Raw genomic sequence first — 18,990 nt, forward strand, 5'->3', positions numbered from 1 at the left:
AATGAAAAAAAAAAAAAAAAAAAAAAAGAAAAGAAAACCAGGAAAGGGAGGAAATACACTAAAAGAAAGGTCAATCAAAGGAGAAACTAAGTCAAGTTAAAAACCAAAAATAAACCAAATTGACCAGGAATACAAATCATATCTCAATAATAACCCTGAATGTTAATGGCCTAAACTCATCAATCAAAAGATATGGACTGGCAGATTGGATTTAAAAAAGAGACCCAACAATATACTGTCTTCAAGAGACTCATCTCCTAAGAAAAGACATTCACAGACTGAAGGTAAAAAGTTGGGGAAAAAAACATATTACTCACATGGACTGTGTAAACAAGCAGGTGTTTCCATTCTTGTATCAGACAACGTGAACTTCAAACCAAAGTTAGTCACAAGCGATGGGATAAAGAAGGACATTTCATACATGAAAAGACCAAATTTAAGACTTATCGGAATAGACGAAGGCATGGAGCTACAAACTTAAGGGAATCATAAACCACCAAGACATAACAATTATAAATATATATGCCCCAAACAATGGAGCATCTACAAACCTTCTCAATCTCAAGAATCAAATAGAATACAACATAATAATACTGGGTGACTTTAACATACCTCTCTCACCACTGGACAGATCTTCCAAACAAAAACTAAACAAAGAAAACTACACAATTAAATGATACAATCAATGATTTAGATTTAATGAACATAAATAGAGTACTTCATCCATCATGGAGCAAATACACTTTCTTCTTAGAAGCACATGAATCCTTCTCTAAAACAGTTCAATCAAATGGGGCTGGGGTTGTGACTCAGTGGTAGAGTGCTTGCCTAGCATGTGTGAGGCACTGGAATCAATCCTCAACACCACATAAAAATAAATGAATAAAATAAAGGCACTGTGTCCACTACAACTAAAAAGTTGGAAAAAATAAATAAAAAGCAAAAAGACCATACGTTATGCCACAAAGCAACTCTTAGCTAATACAAAAAAATAGAAATACTACCCTGCATTCTGTCAGATCATAACCGAATGAAAATAGAAATCAACAATAATATAAAAAATGGAAACTACTCCAACACCTGGAGACTAAATAGCACGCTATTGAATGATGAATGGATAAAAGGAGAAATCAAAGAGAAAATTAAAAAAATATTTAAAGGTAAATGAGAACACCAATACAACATACCAAAATCTCTGGGATGCTATGAAGGCAGTGCAAAGAGGAAAGTTCACTGCATTGAGTTCATACATTGAAAGAATAAAAAGTCAACACTTACCTAACATTACATCTCAAAGCACTAGAAAAAGAACAAATCAACACAAAAGCAGCACAAGACAGGAAATAAATAAAATCAGAGCTGGAATCAATGAAATTGAAACAAAAGAATTCAAAAAATTGACAAAACAAAGAGTTTCTTTGAAAAAATAAAATTGATAAATCCTTAGCCACACTGAGAGAAAACCCAAATTACTAAAATTCATGATGAAAAAGGAAATATCACGATGAAAACTACTGAAATAGAGGATAATATGAAACTATTTTGAAAATTTATACTCAAATAAAATAGAAAAACTTGAAGATAAAGACAAATTCCTAGAGACATGATTTACCCAAACTGATGCAGCATACACAATTTAAACAGATCAATTTCAAGCAATGAAACAGAAGACACCATCAAAAGCCTACTACCAACCAAAGGGATTCTCAGCCAAGTTCTACAAGACCTTCAAAGAATTAACACCAATACTCCTCAAATTATTCCATGAAATAGAAAAGGAAGGAATCCTTCCAAACTCATTCTATGACCTTGTACCAAAATCAGACAAAGACACATCAAGGAAAGAAAATTTCAGACCAAGATCCCTCTTGAACACAGATGAAAAAATTCTCAAAAAAATTCTGGCAAACTGCATACAAAAACACATTTAAAAGCTAGTGCACCGGGCTGGAGAGGTAGCTCAGTCGGTAGAGCGCTTGCCTTGCAAGCACAAGGCCCTGGGTTCAATCCCCAGCACCGCAAAAATAAAAAGCTAGTGCACCACGATCAAGGGGGGTTCATCCTTGGAATGCAAGATTGGTTCAACACATGGAAATCAATAAACATAACACATGACATCAATGCCCTCTTCCACCACTTCTATTCAACACCATCCTTGAAACTCTAGCCAGAGCAATCAGACAAACAAAAGAAATTAAAGTGATACGAACAGGAAAAGAACTCAAACTATCACTATTTGATAAAAACATGGTTCTATATTTAGAAGATAAAAAAAAGAAAATCCACCAGAAAACTTCTAGAAATCACAAATTCAGCAAAGCAGCAGGCTATAAAATCAATACCTTTAATTCGAATGCATTTCTACACATAAGCAACAAATCCACTCCAAGAGAAATTAGAAAAACTACCCTTTTCACAATAGCCTCAACAAAAATAAAATATTTGGGAATGAATCTAACAAAACAGGTGAAAGATCTCTACAATGAAAACTACAGAACACTAAAGAAGGAAACTGAAGAAGACCTTAGAAGATGGAAAATTCTCCCATGCTCTTGCATAGGCAGAATTAATATTGTCAAAATGGCCATACTACCAAAAGTTATACGAATTCAATGCAATTCCTATTAAAATTCCAATAGCATTCTTCATAGAAATAGAAAAAGCAATTATGAAATTCATTTGAAAAATAAGAGACCCAGACTAGCCAAGGCAATCTTTAGTAAGAAGAGTAAAGCAGAAGGCATCACACTACCAGACTTTAAACTACACTACAGAGCAATAGTAACAAATACAGCATGATATTGACACTAAAAGAGACATGTAGACCAAAGGTACAAAACAGAAGACACAGAGACAAACACACAGAAATACAGTTATCTCATACTAGACAAAGGTGCAAAAAATATACTTTGGAGAAAAGATAGCCTATTCAACAAATGGTGCAGGGAAAACTGGAAATCCTTATGTAACAAAATGAAATTAAACCTCTATCTCTCACCCTGCACCAAAAAAAAAAAAAAAAAAAAAATCAATGCAAAGTGGATCAAAGACTTCAGCACTAGAAGAGAGCTGTACCTAATAGAAGAAAAAACAGGGCCCAAATCTTCATCACATCAGTTTAGGACCTGACTTCCTCAACAGGATCCTAAAGTGCAAGAAATAAAATTAAGAATCAATAAATTGGATGGATTCAAACTAAAAAGCTTCTTCTCAGCAAAGGAAAGAAACAACGTGAAGAGAGAATTACAGAATGGGAAAAAAATCTTTACCACACACATCTTAGATAGAACACTAATCTCCAGGATATATAAAGAACTCAAAAAACACCAAAAAAAAAAAAAAAAACCCAATCAATAAAGGAACTGAACAGAAACTTCACAGAAGAAATACAATCAATAAACATATGAAAAATGTTCATCTCTTGCAATTAGAGAAATGCAAATCAAAATTGCTAAGATTTATCTCAACTCCAGTCAGAATGGCAATTATCAAGAATATATGCAATAATAAGTGTTCTCCAGGATGTGGGGAAAAAGGTACACTCACATATTGTTGGTGAAATTGCAGCTATCCCACTCACTTTATACCAGAGGACTTAAAATCAGCATACTACAGTGACACAGTCATATCAATGTTTATAGCAGCACAATTCACAATAGCTAAATTGTGGAACCAACCTAAAAAATGCCCTTCAACAGAATGGATAAAGAAAATGTGGTACATATACACAATAGAATATTACTCAGCCTTAGAGAAGAATGAAAGTATGGCATTTGCAGGTAAATGAATAGAATTGGAGAATATCATGCTAAGTGAAATAAGCCAATTCCAAAAAACCAAAGTCCATGTTTTCTCAGATAAGTGGATGCTGATCCACAGTGGGGCGTGGGTAGGGAAGAATGAAGAAACTGTATTATGCAGAGAGGAGTGAGGGGAGGGGTGGGGTAGTGAGGATGGGAAGGATGGTGGATTCAGACAGACATTATTACCCTATGTACATGTATGAAAAAAACTTTTTTTAATATTTATCACTGTCAAAAAAAGAATGAAAAAATTTTCAATGCCACATATTACTTTACTAAGATTACTCTGAAATGTTCGGTTTTCCTGTTCCCAAATCAAACTGATGTGTACTAAGAATAAAAAAATAAATTTAAAAAAAATTTTAAAGGTTAGACTTATCATATTCAGATAATTCTAGCATACTTATTCCATTTGGTTTTCTGCCTTACTTCCTACTCCTACCTCTAAAATCCCACCTTGAGATTACCAGTATCAAGTCACTGAACACAATTCTTAGTATAATTTTTATGCAGGTCCACCAATGGCACCTCTTCCCATTAACACAATCAAGTTAATATAATGTACTCCACCCCATCAAAACACATACCCAGGTAAATCTTTCACACAAATATATCCCAACTACAATGACATTAAATTGTCATAATCACATGAAGCTTCACAGTTCTTTAAACAGCAAAATAGACTAGGTATGGTGGCACATGCCTATGATCTCAGCAACTTTGGAGACTGAGGCAGGAGGAAAACAAGTTCAAGGACAGTCTCAGCAATTCAGCTAGGCCATAAACAACTTAGTGAGAGCCTATCTCAAAATAAAAAATAAAAAGGGCTGAAGACTTAGTTCAGTAGTAAAGTGCCCCAATAAAAACAAGCAAAAAACCCACTAGCATATTAGTAAGCATTATCATAAACCCTAACAGATGAAACATACCAGCTAGGCACAGTGGCATAGGCCTGCAATCCTAGCAACTCAGAAGGCTGAGTCAGGAGGATGGTGAGTACAAAGCCATTCTTATCAATAAGGGAAGCTCTAAGCAACTTAGTGAGACCCTATCTCAAAAATTAAAAAGGGGACCAGGGAATATAGCTCAGTTGGTAGAGGGCTTGCCTCGCATGCACAAGGTGCTGTATTCAATCTCCAGCACCACAAAAAGTAATAATAAAAAAATTAAAAAATAAAAAGGGCTGGGGGTGTGGCTCAGTGTTTAAGTGCCCCTGGATGCCAGTACCAAACAAAAAAGACTAACCAAACCACTTGTGGAAATAGAAATGGCAAACTCCCAAGATTACTGCTCTAAATAAATTTTTATCTAGATGATTTCTCTGCTGAAGTACAATAAAAGCAGCACAGGAATTATGACACCAGACAACTAAATAAAAAACAAATGCATTACATAAGACTTTTCTTTGAGTTCTCATTCCTCCCTACCACTACAATGCAAACTATATATATATATATAATATATATGTATTATATATATATAAAATACAAACTATGTATTTTCTTAATATAAAGGGTTTTTTTGGTACCGAGGATTGAACTCAAGGGCACTTAACCACTGAGCTACATCACCAACCCTTTTTTGTATTTTATTTAGAGACAGAGTCTCACCGAGTTGCTTAGTACCTCACTTTTGCAGAGTCTGGCTTTGAATTTGTGATCCTCCTGCCTCAGCCTCTGGAGCTGCTGGGATTACATTATAGGCCTGTGCCAGAACTAGTTAGAAAGCTTAAATGACAATAATTAATTTAGCAGTTAGACAGTCACTGATTACTTTAAGCAATGGTATTTAAATGGCATGATGGGACAGAAGTCTTTTCTTGGTACCAGCAATTGAATCCAGGGGCCCTTAACCACTGAACCACATTCCAAGAACACCCCACCTTTTTTAAAAAGTATTTTGGAGGGCAGAATGAAATCTTTTTGTGTGTTGCTGAGGATCGAACCCAACACCTTACACATGTGAGGCAAGTGCTCTACCCCTGAGCTACAGCTACAGCCCTCCCCAGCCCTTTTATTTTATTTAGAGACAGGGTCTCACTGAGTTACTTACGGCCTCCCTAAGTTGCTGAGGCTAGCCTCTTGAGCTTCTGGAATTACAGGCATGCTCCACAGTTCCTAACTCAACTCAGGCTTTTTAAAGATAAGAAGACCGGGGTCCAATATCACTACTCAGGCAATGAAGATGGTATCAAACCCAATTCTGAATTGAGATTTCTCATCCCATTTTTTTTTCTTTTGTCTCTACTTGTTTAGAAGTTATACTTATTCTATTCTCCCAATGGTGACATACTAAAGTTATAAATAATGGGCATACTTATCTAAAGTTCGAATCAAAGTCACTTTTTTCATACTCTCATTGAACAAGAGTTTCTAAGAAGTTTTATGTCTAAACAGCTCCACCAACTTAACTAAGGTATACTGCCTTCATTGTTCTTTCAGACTAATTCGACTGTCATATATTTTCCTGTGAGGTCATGTTTTTGGTAGGGGAAGAGGGAATGAAAATTGGAGTTCTGTAATTTAACCCAAACCCTGCCACTTAATTTGGAAATAATCTGTCCATTCTCACCTTTGGTTGGCTCACCTATAGAAAGGAGATAGAAACTACTTCACATAATGTGGATTAAATAATGCTTTACTAAAAAAAAAAAAAAAAAAAAAAAAAAAAAAAAAAAAACAGAATTGCTCAGTTTTAGTTTGCAATTCAAACTTGCTGATGATAAAACACTTAAACGTGTTTCCCCCTACCCAGGGGCACATACATAAATTTTCTGGGTTAATCTAACAGGAGACTGGAGTTCACTAATAACCTTACTTTGACTAGACACAAATGACACCTGAATATCTGCAACAGAAATTTCTTCATACTTCTTACCTCTCAAGAAAAACACATACCTGAACTGGGACTGTACCTCAGTGGTAGAGTTTGCACAGCAGCATGCTCAAGTCTTTGGTTCCTAGGCAGTTCTCCCTTCTCCTTCTCCCTCCCCTCTCCCCACCCCCACAACCCCCCCTCGCCAAAAAGAACCCACCCACACCTAGTTTGGAGGGATGAGGAGCCTTGTAAGTGGAATGTTGGTTAATGTGTCCGGTAAGCTCCACTAAAAGGGATTATTTTTGTAACAGATGTTAACTTCCAAACCCCATCTATTCTGACTCTGTCAAATAATGGAGAGTTAGGGCAAGCATGCATACTTCCACTGACTTGGGAAGGGAGGCAGGAGGAACCCCAATTAGAGGTCATCCTCAAAGTTAGGCAGGTCCTAAACAACTTAGCAAGACCCTGTTTTAAAATAAAAAATAAAAGGGCTGGGGATGTAGTCAGTGGTAAAGCACCCCTGGGTTTGATTCCTAGTACAAACATAAATAAGTAAACGAAAATTTATATCAATTAGAATCTAAAATTAAAACTGGAAAATAAAAAAAAAAAAAAAAAAAAAAAAAAAAAAACTGGAGTTCCTAACTGATACTGAAGGTGGTTTAAGAACCCCTGCTTTTCATAAACCCACTAGGAAATGAACCAAGGTAGGGTAGCAGAGAGAAGTAAATCTCTGATCACTATAAACAGTTTATCAAAGTGTAAACCTTTAGAAAAAATAAATCGTAAAAAATTCACAGTAATCTTTACATTTGCAAGTGAGGCAACTAACTTCTAAGTGCACAAGAAAGAGCAGACCCCCCAAAAAAAACAGGTCACTAAAAAGTACCGGAGGAAATCAAAACCTACTGTATGAAAAACTCGTTTTCTCGAACTGATGGGGCATTTCTGTCCCCGCGTGACAAAATAGTTTATGCCTTTGTGGCACTGTGCCGTTTTCAAAGAAATCATACTTTTCCCCCTCCGGTCCTCCCACTACACTACTTGCATACGGTCTATTCACCTGGCAACTAAACCCTGATGAGATAAGGAAAGCTCGACCCAACGCCAGGTGAAGACGCTACGCATTCGGATGTCTCCTAAAAAAGCCAACTCTCCTGCCTGCACCTCCAAAGTCTAAAGAACCACGGTGTTCCCATCACAAGCCGGGGCTCGCTGAGTATCGGTCGCTCAATATTTGAGCGCACGAGGCGAGAAAGCCCGCTGGCCGGAAACCCTCACCGCCAGCCACCGCGGAAGTCAAAGGTTGTTGCTCTGGCCGCTGTAGCCCCAAACAATGGAGTTTTCCCGCCTCCTCAAGGCTCCGCCCCCTGCTCCAGAGCCGGCGGAGGGAAACGAACGCACGCGCCCAAGGCCCCGCCCTCCGCGAGACTCCGCCCATCCGACCCCTTGAGTCCTGCCTCCTCGTGCAAAGGTTTTTTTTTTTTTTTTTTTTGGCGCCAAATCCATTGGTTATATCCCCGGTTTGTCTAGGGGCACTACAGAAGGGAACATGCTTGAAATGAGGTGACAGCAGGAGTGTGAGGGCAGACCAACGCGCCACGGCCCCGCCTCCCCACAAGCAGCCCCGAGCCCAGGGAGGAAGGAGAGGGGCAGACGATGGAGACAGCCGCCGCTGCCCCCGGCAAGATGGCGGCCGCAAAAAGCGGGGCAGGGGGCGCCAGCCACCAGCCGTTACCGCTAGTGAGCGGGCTCATAGCAAGAGCCGGGCTTCTCCGCTGCTCAGGCCTCCCTGAACATCAGTAGCTCGTGGAAGGTCAATCTTCCCTCCCAATGATCTATCCTCCCACGGAGCCCCCATCCACCAGCTCTCCCGCGGACTGGCTAGTGCCTCAAGCGCGCCATAGTCCCGCTTACTTGTCGGCGGAAACCAGTTCCGCGGCGATGGCAGCAGTGGTTGTGGACTCTGAGGCCATCGTTCCCCTCAAGTGGTGGACCAGTGAGCGGAATGAAACCTGTGAGGAAAACAGGGAATTTTGGACGCCAGACTTATTAGGGGACAGAAAATGGCAGATTAGGGACCCCGCGCGACTGGGGCCCTCCTATATACCAGGTCCCTTGCCCCGCCCACCCACTTCCGGATCCTCCCCCCCAGGTTTAAAGGGCCAGGACTCAACCCCTTTCTATACCAAGGACACCCCCACCCTGGCAGTATGACTCTGTGGGGTAATTTCCCTCCCTGGCCCACTTTCCCTCAAAAAAGCAACTCCTGCTTCTATAGTAAGTAGCGTAAGAAGAACCAGAATCTTGATACTACAACTCCTGACAAGGTGTCAGCCTACGGCTTCTACAGAAAGTGAAGCCGGAGCTGCTCTGCACGTGTGGAGCGAGTAGCCGAGGGTCTCCTTCTGGCCCCGATACCCGAGAAAGCGACTGAGAGTGTCTCTCCGTCCTCTCACTCTTAACGGATAAACACGCAAGAGCGCAGCACGGGTCCAGCAGTAACGGCCAGAACTGACCTCGGTGAGAGACGCGTGGCTCTGGACCTCAGCAACTACTGACGGAAGAGGATGCTGTTCTAGGATTGGCTACAGCTGAAACTACCGCGCCTAATTCAAAGTTCAGGGCTGCGGCAGGATGAGGCTGACTCCTCCCTCCGGACACGCCCCCTTTGGCTGACCCAATCCGCTCGTGCCATTTCTTAGACCCTGCTTAGACTTCAAATCCGACTACTTCTACTCTGATGAGAGCCCTTGGGGTGCAATCTCAGTTCCAGCTACATTGGGATTACTGTGCTTAAATGCTTTAAAGCTGTTAACAATCACATTTAATCTTAACGAAAATACTAATTAGATCAGTGTTATCAACCATTTCATAGAAAAAGAAACAAAGGTTAAGGAAAGGTTTGACCAGCTCAGAAAGTAGCAAGACAAATGGGTTATGAAAAGCAGTGTACCTCATTTCCTGCAACTGACTCAGTGAAAGATAACTGGCTGGCTGAAAAAGGCTGCATTCCTGGAGCATCAGCCTTTCCCTTCCACCATGGCACAGCCTACAATGTTCAGAACAGGGAGTTTTATTAGCGTCCAGGTTCAGGCCATTGACTGGGAAAGATACCGCAGGAGAATTTTAATTACACTCTCTCAAGGCCCAGGCAGGTTGAAATCTTTGGAGATATAGAACCAGACCCGAAAATTACAATCCCTGTGGTAAAGAGAACTGGACTTTCCCATTATTATCTGGATGACCTCAGCCAAGACATGTAAGCTTTCAAGATTAAATGTAAAATTAAAATGAGAACAATTTTAGTATCCACCATTAAGGACGTTGTGAAAATTAGAAGTGATTAGCACTGTGCACAATAAGCACTCATTAAATGGCTACCTCAATCTGATATCATGGTGACTGGAGGGTTGAGGTGAGAGAATGGAAGATCTTTCCAGAGTCCTTGCAGCCAGGGATAGGGCCTGGGAACTCCATTCCAGTTACTTTTGTGACTCATTTATCCATTAAACTATTATGCTCGGAGAACCTATGATGTGCAAGGTTTTGTGCTAGGTCCTAGGGACAACAGCCTCTGGCTTTGAGGAACTCAGTCTTTGTGGATGGAGGAGAGGAACTGGAGATTTAACCCAAGGGCACTCTATCACTGAGCTATATCTCCAGCTCTTTATTTTTATTTTGAAATAGTGTCTCACTAAGTTGCTGAGGCTGGTCTTGAACTTGGGATCCTCTTATTTCAGCCTCCGCAATCACTAGGATTATAGCCATATACCACCACACCCAGCAAGGAACTCAGTTTGAGAACTTTCCTTTTTTTGGTACTGGGGGTTGATGGGCTTTGTCCATCATATGTTATATAACAACCATTATTTTAAACCCACCCACTACTTTCCATTTTAATATCATCATTCTCATTCAAGCCTAGGAACAATTATGTCTTGCCTGCACTACTGCATATCCTCTGGTCTCTGTTTAACTCTCCAGAAAACAAAATCTTCTTAAAATGTAAATCAGCTCATATTCTTTTGAATAGATTGTCATTGCTCTTGAAAGACATTTTGAGCTGTTTATCATTACCTACAAGGTCCTACAGGATGTTTCCAATTCATGTCTCCAAATTCATATTATACTACTTCCCTCCATTTGCTGTATTCCAACCACGCTGGTTTCCTTTCTGTTCCTCAGAATACCCACACTTTCTCACATTGAGGAGTCTTCATATCTGTGACCCTCTACCTAGAAAGTTCTCCTTCCAATACTCTCAATGACTAGTTCCTATACATCTTTAGGCCTCATTCCAAATGCTACTTCCCAAAGTGATCTTCCCTGGCCGGGCATGTTAGTGCATGCCTGTAACCCCAATGACCCTGGAGGCTGAGGCAGGAGGAATGCAAATTCAAAGCCAACCTCGGTAACCAAAGAGATCTTCTCTGACCTTGTAATTGAAATTAGCTTCCCCTTGTTTATTTCTTCCATGGTACTTAACTAAATCTAAAGTTCTGGCTTAGCATCTAGTGCATGCCTGTAATCCCAGCAACTGGGGAGGCTGAGGCAGGAGGATTGCAAGTTCAAAGCAACTCATTAAGACCTTAAGAAATTTAGCAAGGGCTGGGGAATAGCTCGGTTGGTAGAGTGCTTGCTTTGCACGCACAAGACTCTAGGTTCAAATTCCTGGCATCACAAAAAAAAAAAAAAAAAAAAAAAAAAAAAAATTTTAGCAAGACCTGTCTCAAAAAATAATAGGGGCTAGGGATGTAACAGTGGTAAAGCACCCCTGGATTCAATTTCCAATACAAAAACTAAGAAAACAAAATCTAAAGTTCTTTTTTACTTGTATTTTTTATTTGGAATATACCAATACACTTTTTCTGCCTTATATTTCCAATACATTCAACAGAACCAATCTGACTTGGACTAAGTGTTCAAAATGAACTTTTTAATGAATGAATGAATAATCATGGAGTAATCATAATTAGAACTGGGAAAAAAGTTCACACAAAATGTAGACTTAAAATAGAAACCAGGGACTGGGGAGATAGCTCAGTTGGTAGAGTGCTTGCCTTGTAAACACAAGGCCCTGGGTTGGATCCCCAACACCCCCCCCCAAAAAAAAAAAAAACTTAAAATAGAAACCAAGCTTTCATAGCAAATGAGAACAGAGTTGGGCACATACCTCAGTGGTAGAGCATTTGTCTAGCATGTGGGGGACCCTAGGTTCCATTGTGAAAAGGGGTGGGGGGACACAAATGAGACTTTATGTTTTTGTTTTGGTATTGGGGATTGAACTCAGGAACACTTTACCACTGAGCCACATACTCAGCCTTTTTTGATACAGAGTTCCACTAAGTCAGGCCTTGTCTCAAAATAAAAATTTTAAAAAGGGGTGAGGTCATGGCTCAGTAGTTAAGCACTTCTGGGCTTAATTCCTGATACAAAAAAAAAAAAAAAAAAAAAAAAAAACAGGGGATGCTGAGGGCGCTAGAAATGTATCTGTTGTAGGACATTTGCCTCATAAATCTCAGATCCTAGGTTTAACCCCCAGTATTGGGGGGAAAAAAGTGGGGGCGGGAGAAGGCAAAGAGGATCTAGGGATGTAGCTTTGGGGTACAGCACTTGTCTAGCTTGTGTGAAGTCCTGGTTTGAATCCCTGGTACCCCAAACTCTAAATAAATAAAGGAAAGTTAAGGGTAGAATAAGATACTGAAAAGAGAGGAATTAAATATTTACATATGAAATCTTAAGACCTTGTGACATTGCTAGTTGTTTGTACTCCCATATTTATTTTTCTCTACTTCTATAGCAGTAATAGAACCCTGATTTTTATTTGTGTATTTATTTAAGTGCATAGTTGACAGAATGGAAACCAAACCTATTAATGTTCTTTGGAGCAAGAATTGCTCACCTGACGGCATTCTAATCAATGGGAGATAAATGGAAGTAATGAGTGCAACTTCTACATAGAGATATCAATGGGAAGGGGCTGTCTTTCAGAAGACAGTTGTGGGCTGGGGATATAGCTCAGTGGTAAAGCACGTGCCTAGCATGTGCAAGGCCCTAAATTAATCCCCAGTACTGCAAAAAATTAAAAAAAAAATCAAAGAAAAAAAAAAAAAAACCCACCAAAACAAAAAACACCAAACCAAAAAAAAAAAAAAAAAAAAAAAACCACAACATTAAAAAAAAAAAATCAAAGTGATGAACCATGTTGGACATGTAAGCCAGGGAAATGCTCCAAGAATGACAAAGCAGTGAGACCAGCCTGGGCAACTTCCATGGACCAGTCTAGCTTCATGGAATCATCATACCAGATCTGAATGGCTTACTCTCAACATGTTGTATAGGAAAAAAAAAAAAAAAATTCTTAGATATATTTATTATATTTATTTATTTATATTTAATTAATTTTTTTTAAATGGACTCTCACCTTGTGACCCAAGCTTGTCTCAAACTCCTGGACCAAGTGATCCTCCTGCCTCATATTCCTAAGTAGCTATGAGTAAAGGCATGTACCACTTTGTCCAGTTTTATTTTATGTATATTTACTTTATATAAGTAATATTATTTATTTGTTTGTTTGTTTTGAAGTACTAGGGATTGAATCCAGGAGCATTCTGCCACTAAGTCCTTTTATTTTGAGACAGGGTCACATTAAGTCATCCAGGCTCACCTTGAAATTGTTACCCTCTTGCCTCGGTCTCCCAAAGTACCTGGGATTACAGGCATACTGTACTCCCAGGCATATGTATATATGGGGTGGTACCAGGGATTGAACCCAGGGGTTTTTAACATCTGAGCCATATCCCCAATCCTTTTCATTTTTTATTTTGAGACAGGGTCTCACTATGTTACTGAGGCTGGCTTTGAATTTGTGATCTTCCTGCTTCAGCCTCCCAAGTTACTGGGATTACAGCAATGTGTCACTGTGCCTGGTTATATATATATTTTCTTAAAACACAAAATATATCAAACAACAACTACCAAGATTGCAAGAGACAGAGACAAATCAGTACCTGTAACAGAAACTTTACACATGCTACTTAGAAATTATTATAGATAACAAATAATCAGAAATATTGAAGACATAATTAATATTATTAACATGCTCAAGTGACTAAATTTACACAGAAACCTATGCTCAAGAAAACAGCAGGGGCTGGGGAGATAGCTCAGTCGGTAGAGTGCTTGCCTTGTAAGCACAAGGCCCTGGGTTGGATGCCCAGCACCCAAAAAAAAAAAAAAAAAAGAAAAGAAAAGAAAACAGCAGTGGCGTATGCCTATAATCCCAGCAGCTCAAGAGGCTGAGGCAAGAGGATCGTAAGTTCAAAGGCAGCCTCAGCAACAGCAAGGCACTAAGCAACTCAATGAGACCCTGTCTCTAAATAAAACACAAAATAGGGTTGGGGATGTGGCTCAGTGATTGAGTTCCCCTGTGTTCAATCCCAGGTAACCTCCCTTCCAAAAAAAAAAAAAAACAGCAAATGTGCATTATATTCAAACATCATAAATCACTTATAAATGTGACCCAAATATTAGGCCCCACAAAACTTCAATAAATTCCAAAGAATCATTATCATATAAACTCTAACCATAAAGCTTTATTGCATTACAGTATTGACATATAGCATATTAGTATAAATAATATAATAAATACCTCAAAATATCGTGAAAGAAATTAAGAAGTACCTAGAACTGAGTGGTAATAAAAACACTGCATATCAAAATTCATAGAACATTGATGAAGTTGTATCTATATAAAAAAATTACTGCTTTGCTTGGGGGTGTTGCTCAGTGATAGAGCACATACTAACATGCATGAGGTCTAGGTTCAATCCCTAGCACTAAAATAATAATAAATCATCCAAGAATTAAACTTACGAAGTTAGAAAAAGAGTAATAGAGAAATCTTAAACAAGAGGGAGACAATAAAGGAAAATAGGGGAGAAATCAAGAAAGAGAGAGAGAAGAGCTCTGGACCATGGTACGTGCCCATAATCCTAGCAACTAGGGAGGCTGAGACAGGAGGATTTCAAGTTCAAGGCCAGCCTCAACAATTTAGTGAGGACCTAAGCAACTTAGCAAAACTCTGTCTTCAAATAAAAATAAAAAGAACTGGGGATGTAACTGAGTGGTAAAGTGCCCCTGGGTTCAATCCCCAGTACCAAAAATAAAAATAAAAAAAAAGAGTGAGAGAGAGAAAGAGAAGATTAACAAAACTAAATTCTTTGAAAAGATCAAAATATAGATAGAAAAAAGATATATGAATAGAAAATGCAAAAAGGAAAATATAGAAGAGAGCAAGGGATACAGCTCAGTGGTAGAGCACATATTTAGTATACAAAATGCCCTGGGTTCAATACCCAGCACCACAAGATAAAAAAAGAAAGAAAAGAAAAGAAAATACTGAAGAAATAACTACAGACACAATTTTAAATAATAGTAGCAAAATAGCTCTGTGCAAATAAATCTGAAAAACCTAATGAAGTAGCCTTAGAAAAAAATAAAATGCCAAAATAAGCAATAAGCATAAGAAAAAAACAGGGATTTATTTATTTATTTTAGATGTTGATGAATCTTTATTTTCTTTTTTTTTTTTTGTGGTGCTGAGAGTTGAACCCAGTGTCTCACACATGCTAGGCAAGCGCTCTACCACTGAGCCCACAACCCCAGCTCCAAAAAATAGGAATCTTTTTTTTAATGGTACTGGGGATTATACCCAGGGGCACTTTACCACTGAGCTACACACCCAACCCTGTTTAAAAAAATTTTGAGACAGGATCTTGCTAATGTGCTTAGGGAATTTGCTAAATTGCTAAGGCTGGTCTTGAACTTGTGATCTTCCTGCCTCAGTTTCCAGTGTTAATGGGATTACAGGTATGCACCACCATACCAGGTAGAAACAGGATCTCAAATGCACAATAAATAATAAAAACAATTAAATGGAGTTAAAGACCTCTCACAATTCTGCTAAAATGGCTGGATCCACTTTATAAGTAACATTAATACATTTTCAGGAAATATTTCCAGATACAGGAAAAAAGAAAAAAGTTTCACAGTTAAAGGAGCTTGTTTTAGGTTTTTTGTTATTGTTGTTTGTTTGTTTTGTTTTTCCAGTGCTGGGGATGAACACAGGGCCTTGTGCATTCTAGGCATATGCTCTACCAATTAAGCTACATCCCCAGGTCTATTAATATGGTCTTGATTCCAAAATGAAAAAAAAAAATTACAGGGCCTTTTACTTATGAATAGTTACATATTGTCTAAACAAAAATCTTTGCTAACTGCACCAATTAGTGTAGACTAAATTTTGCAGCAATAACAATCCCAATTATTTTATCTTTTTGCACGGGGGATTGAACCTAGTGGTTCTTCACCAGTGACATCCTCAGTCTTCTTTCATATTTTATTTTGAGACAAGGTCTCTCTTAAGTTGCCAAGGCTGGCCTTAAATTTGCAATCCTCCTGCCTCAGCCTCCTTAGTTACTTAGTTACTGGGATTACAGGCATGCACCAGCTTAATTTCCACATTTCAATGACCTCATATAATGAAGCTCAGTTTTTATTCATACTGTAGCTTTATACCAAGTCAGCTGAAAGCTCAGTTCTGTGTGATCCTCATTCTTGGTGGAAGGGTGACCACACAGAATACAGAACACTGTCATTTTTCAGAGAGAAAGAGATAATATGTTGGAACTCACACTTACTCTTTTTTCTTTTTGCAGTGCTGGGGGTCAAACTCAGACATTCATACACGCTAGGCAAGTGCTCTACCACTGAACTACATCCCCACACCTTATACTTACTCTGACAGCTCTTACCTGTAACTAACATAAGTCACCTTTTCTCTTTTCACTGGAAATAAAAAGTCATACAGCTACATCTAACTCCATGTGGGCAGGAAAATGCAACCTTACTATAATGGAAGACCAAAAACAAACAAACAAAGTCAAAATAAAACAAACAAAACAAAAAACCCCAAAATACTTGGTATGGGGCTGGGAGTACAGCTCAGTGGTAGAACTCTTGCTGGGCACATCTAAGGCATTGGTTAGATCCCCAGCACTACCTCTGCAAAAGAAGGCATGTGTCAGAACACCTTCATAGATCATATTTTCCTGGACAAATACTGTGACCTCTTTCAAGTATGTTATCAATCTTAAGTAGCCTTCTTAAAGTTTACCAACCTTTACTTACAAAGTTCACATTCCTTCCCCTACATAAAGTCACAATGTCTCACTTTTCCTATGCCAGTATAAGGTAGACCCCTCCCCTCCCTTGAAGGTCACACAGGATTACTGAAAAGGGTCTTTTTTTTTTTTTTTTTTTTTTTGTAGTCCTGGGGATTTAACTCAGGTCATCATGCAAGGCAAGCACTCTACCAGCTTATATCCCCAGCCCCTGTAAGAAGTCTTAAGATTATACTTGGGCTGGGGTTGTGGCTCAGTGGTAGAGCTCTTGCCTAGCATGTGTGAGGCACTGGGTTCAATTCTCAGCACCACATATAAATAAATGAATAAAATAAAGGTCTATCAACATCTAAAAAAATATTTTAAAAAAAGATTGTACTTGTGTATGAGGAATTTTGATGTCAAAAAATTGGGATTTATGGGCTAAGCTTGTAGCTCAGTGATAGAGCACTTGCCTAGCACCAATGTGAGGCACTGGGTTCAACCCCCAGCACCACATAAAAATAAAGGCACTGTGTCCATCTACAACTAAAAAAATGTCTTAAAAAAAAAAATTGGGATATAGTGGTACTAGCCTCTGGTTGGTAACTATTCTTTCATTTCTTCCTGAAATGTAGTTTTATTGTTTTTGTGGTACTGGAGCTTGAACTCAAGGCCTCCTGCATGCTAGGCAAGTACTCTACCACTGACTCATATCCACAGTCCACAAGATGTAATTTTATAAAGGTTTTCTTTTCTTTCTTTTTTTAGTACTGGGGATTGAACCCAGAGGAGCTTTACCACTGAGCTACATCCCCAGTCGTTTTTATTTTTTATTATGAGACTTGGTCTTAAGTTATTTAGGGTCTTGCTAAATTGCTGAGGCTGGTTTCAAACTTGTAATCCTGCTGCCTGTCTCCTGAGTCGCTGGGATTAAAGGTGTACACCACCATGCCCAGTTTAAAGGTTTCATTTTCAAATTCTGAGGTGAGTGCAGTGGCTGGCACCTATAGTCCCAGTTACTCAGGAGGGTGAGAAAGAAAAGTGACTTAAGAGTGCAGGCCTGACCAACACAGCAAGACTCTGTCTCAAAATTGTCTGTGGGCTTTTGTTCAAAACAATAATCACAAGAAGAATCACTTCGGGGGCTGGGAATGTGATTCAGTGATAGATTGCTTGCCTAACCATATGTATGGCCCTAGGTTCAACCCCCAGCACTGGAAAAAAGAAAAAAAAGGCGGGGGTGGGGGCTGGGGAGATAGCTCAGTCAGTAGAGTGCTTGCCTTGTAAGCACAAGGCCCTGGGTTGGATCCCCAGCACACATTAAAAAAAAAAAAAAAAAAAAAAGTCATTTTTTGCAGAAATACTTGAGGACTTCATAGACCATTTTTTCTTTTTCTTCTTTTTTGTGCTGGAGATTGAACCCAGGACCTTGCACAAGCCAAGCAAACGCTCTATCACTGACCTAAATCCCAGACTATTTTAATTTTTTAAATTTTTAGTTGTAGATGAACACAATACCTTTTATTTTATTTATGTGGTGCTGAGACTCAAACCCAGTGCCTCATGCACGCAAGGCAAGCACTCTACCACTGAGCCACAGCCCCAGCCCAAGACTATTTTATTTTGAAACAGGGTCTCCCTAAGTTGCTCAGGCTGGCCTACAAACTTGTGATCCTCCTGCCTTTTTTTTTTTTTTTTTTTTTTTTTTTGCAGTGCTAGGGATTGAACCCAGGGCCTTGTGCTTGTGAGACCAGCACTCTACCAACTGAGCTATATTTCCAGCTCCTCCTGCCTTCTCCTGTAGCTGAGATTACAGGTGTGTGCCATGACACCCAGCTAGTGTTCTCATCTTTCATTTTCCTTTTTGGTTAACTGTAAGATCCTCACTCTTTTCTTTGTTTAAATGTATACAATTTTGGTCAATTAAACTGTAAGTTTAGGAAATACTGGTTTAAACAGACTTTTTGTTTAACAGATTGTTTCACGGATTTGCAATTTCACTTTGCAGTAGAAGTGCAGAGAATTGTCCAGTGATTAAAGATGTCAACAGAGAATGTTAAGCATGATTTCTTGCCACCCTTCACTCCTATGCCCCGCTATGCTGTCACACAAATCTTTCTTATGTTTTTTCCAATAGTTTCTTCCAAGTTTCAAAGCTTTTCTCCTAAGCTGTCCAAATTTGCATGGAATGCTATTAC

The 18,990-nt window shown here is 39.1% G+C and overlaps 1 protein-coding gene across 3 annotated transcripts in view; it reads right to left on the reverse strand.

Moving 5' to 3' along the window:
* Nasp (nuclear autoantigenic sperm protein) overlaps window positions 1-9,668 on the reverse strand; it is a 31,611-nt gene extending 21,943 nt beyond the window's left edge. For all 3 annotated transcript variants that reach the window (XM_047538674.1, XM_047538691.1, XM_047538664.1), the window contains exons 1-2: window positions 9,580-9,668; window positions 8,541-8,638 (exon numbers count right to left, since the gene is read on the reverse strand). In XM_047538674.1, the coding sequence (XP_047394630.1) occupies window positions 8,541-8,638; window positions 9,580-9,636 (155 nt within the window). In that variant the 5' untranslated portion in view covers window positions 9,637-9,668. The remainder of the gene's footprint in view (window positions 1-8,540; window positions 8,639-9,579) is intronic.
* Window positions 9,669-18,990: the final 9,322 nt, after the last annotated feature.

Source organism: Sciurus carolinensis, chromosome 1 (genome assembly GCF_902686445.1).
Source record: "Sciurus carolinensis chromosome 1, mSciCar1.2, whole genome shotgun sequence".
Taxonomy (NCBI): Eukaryota; Metazoa; Chordata; class Mammalia; order Rodentia; family Sciuridae; genus Sciurus; species Sciurus carolinensis.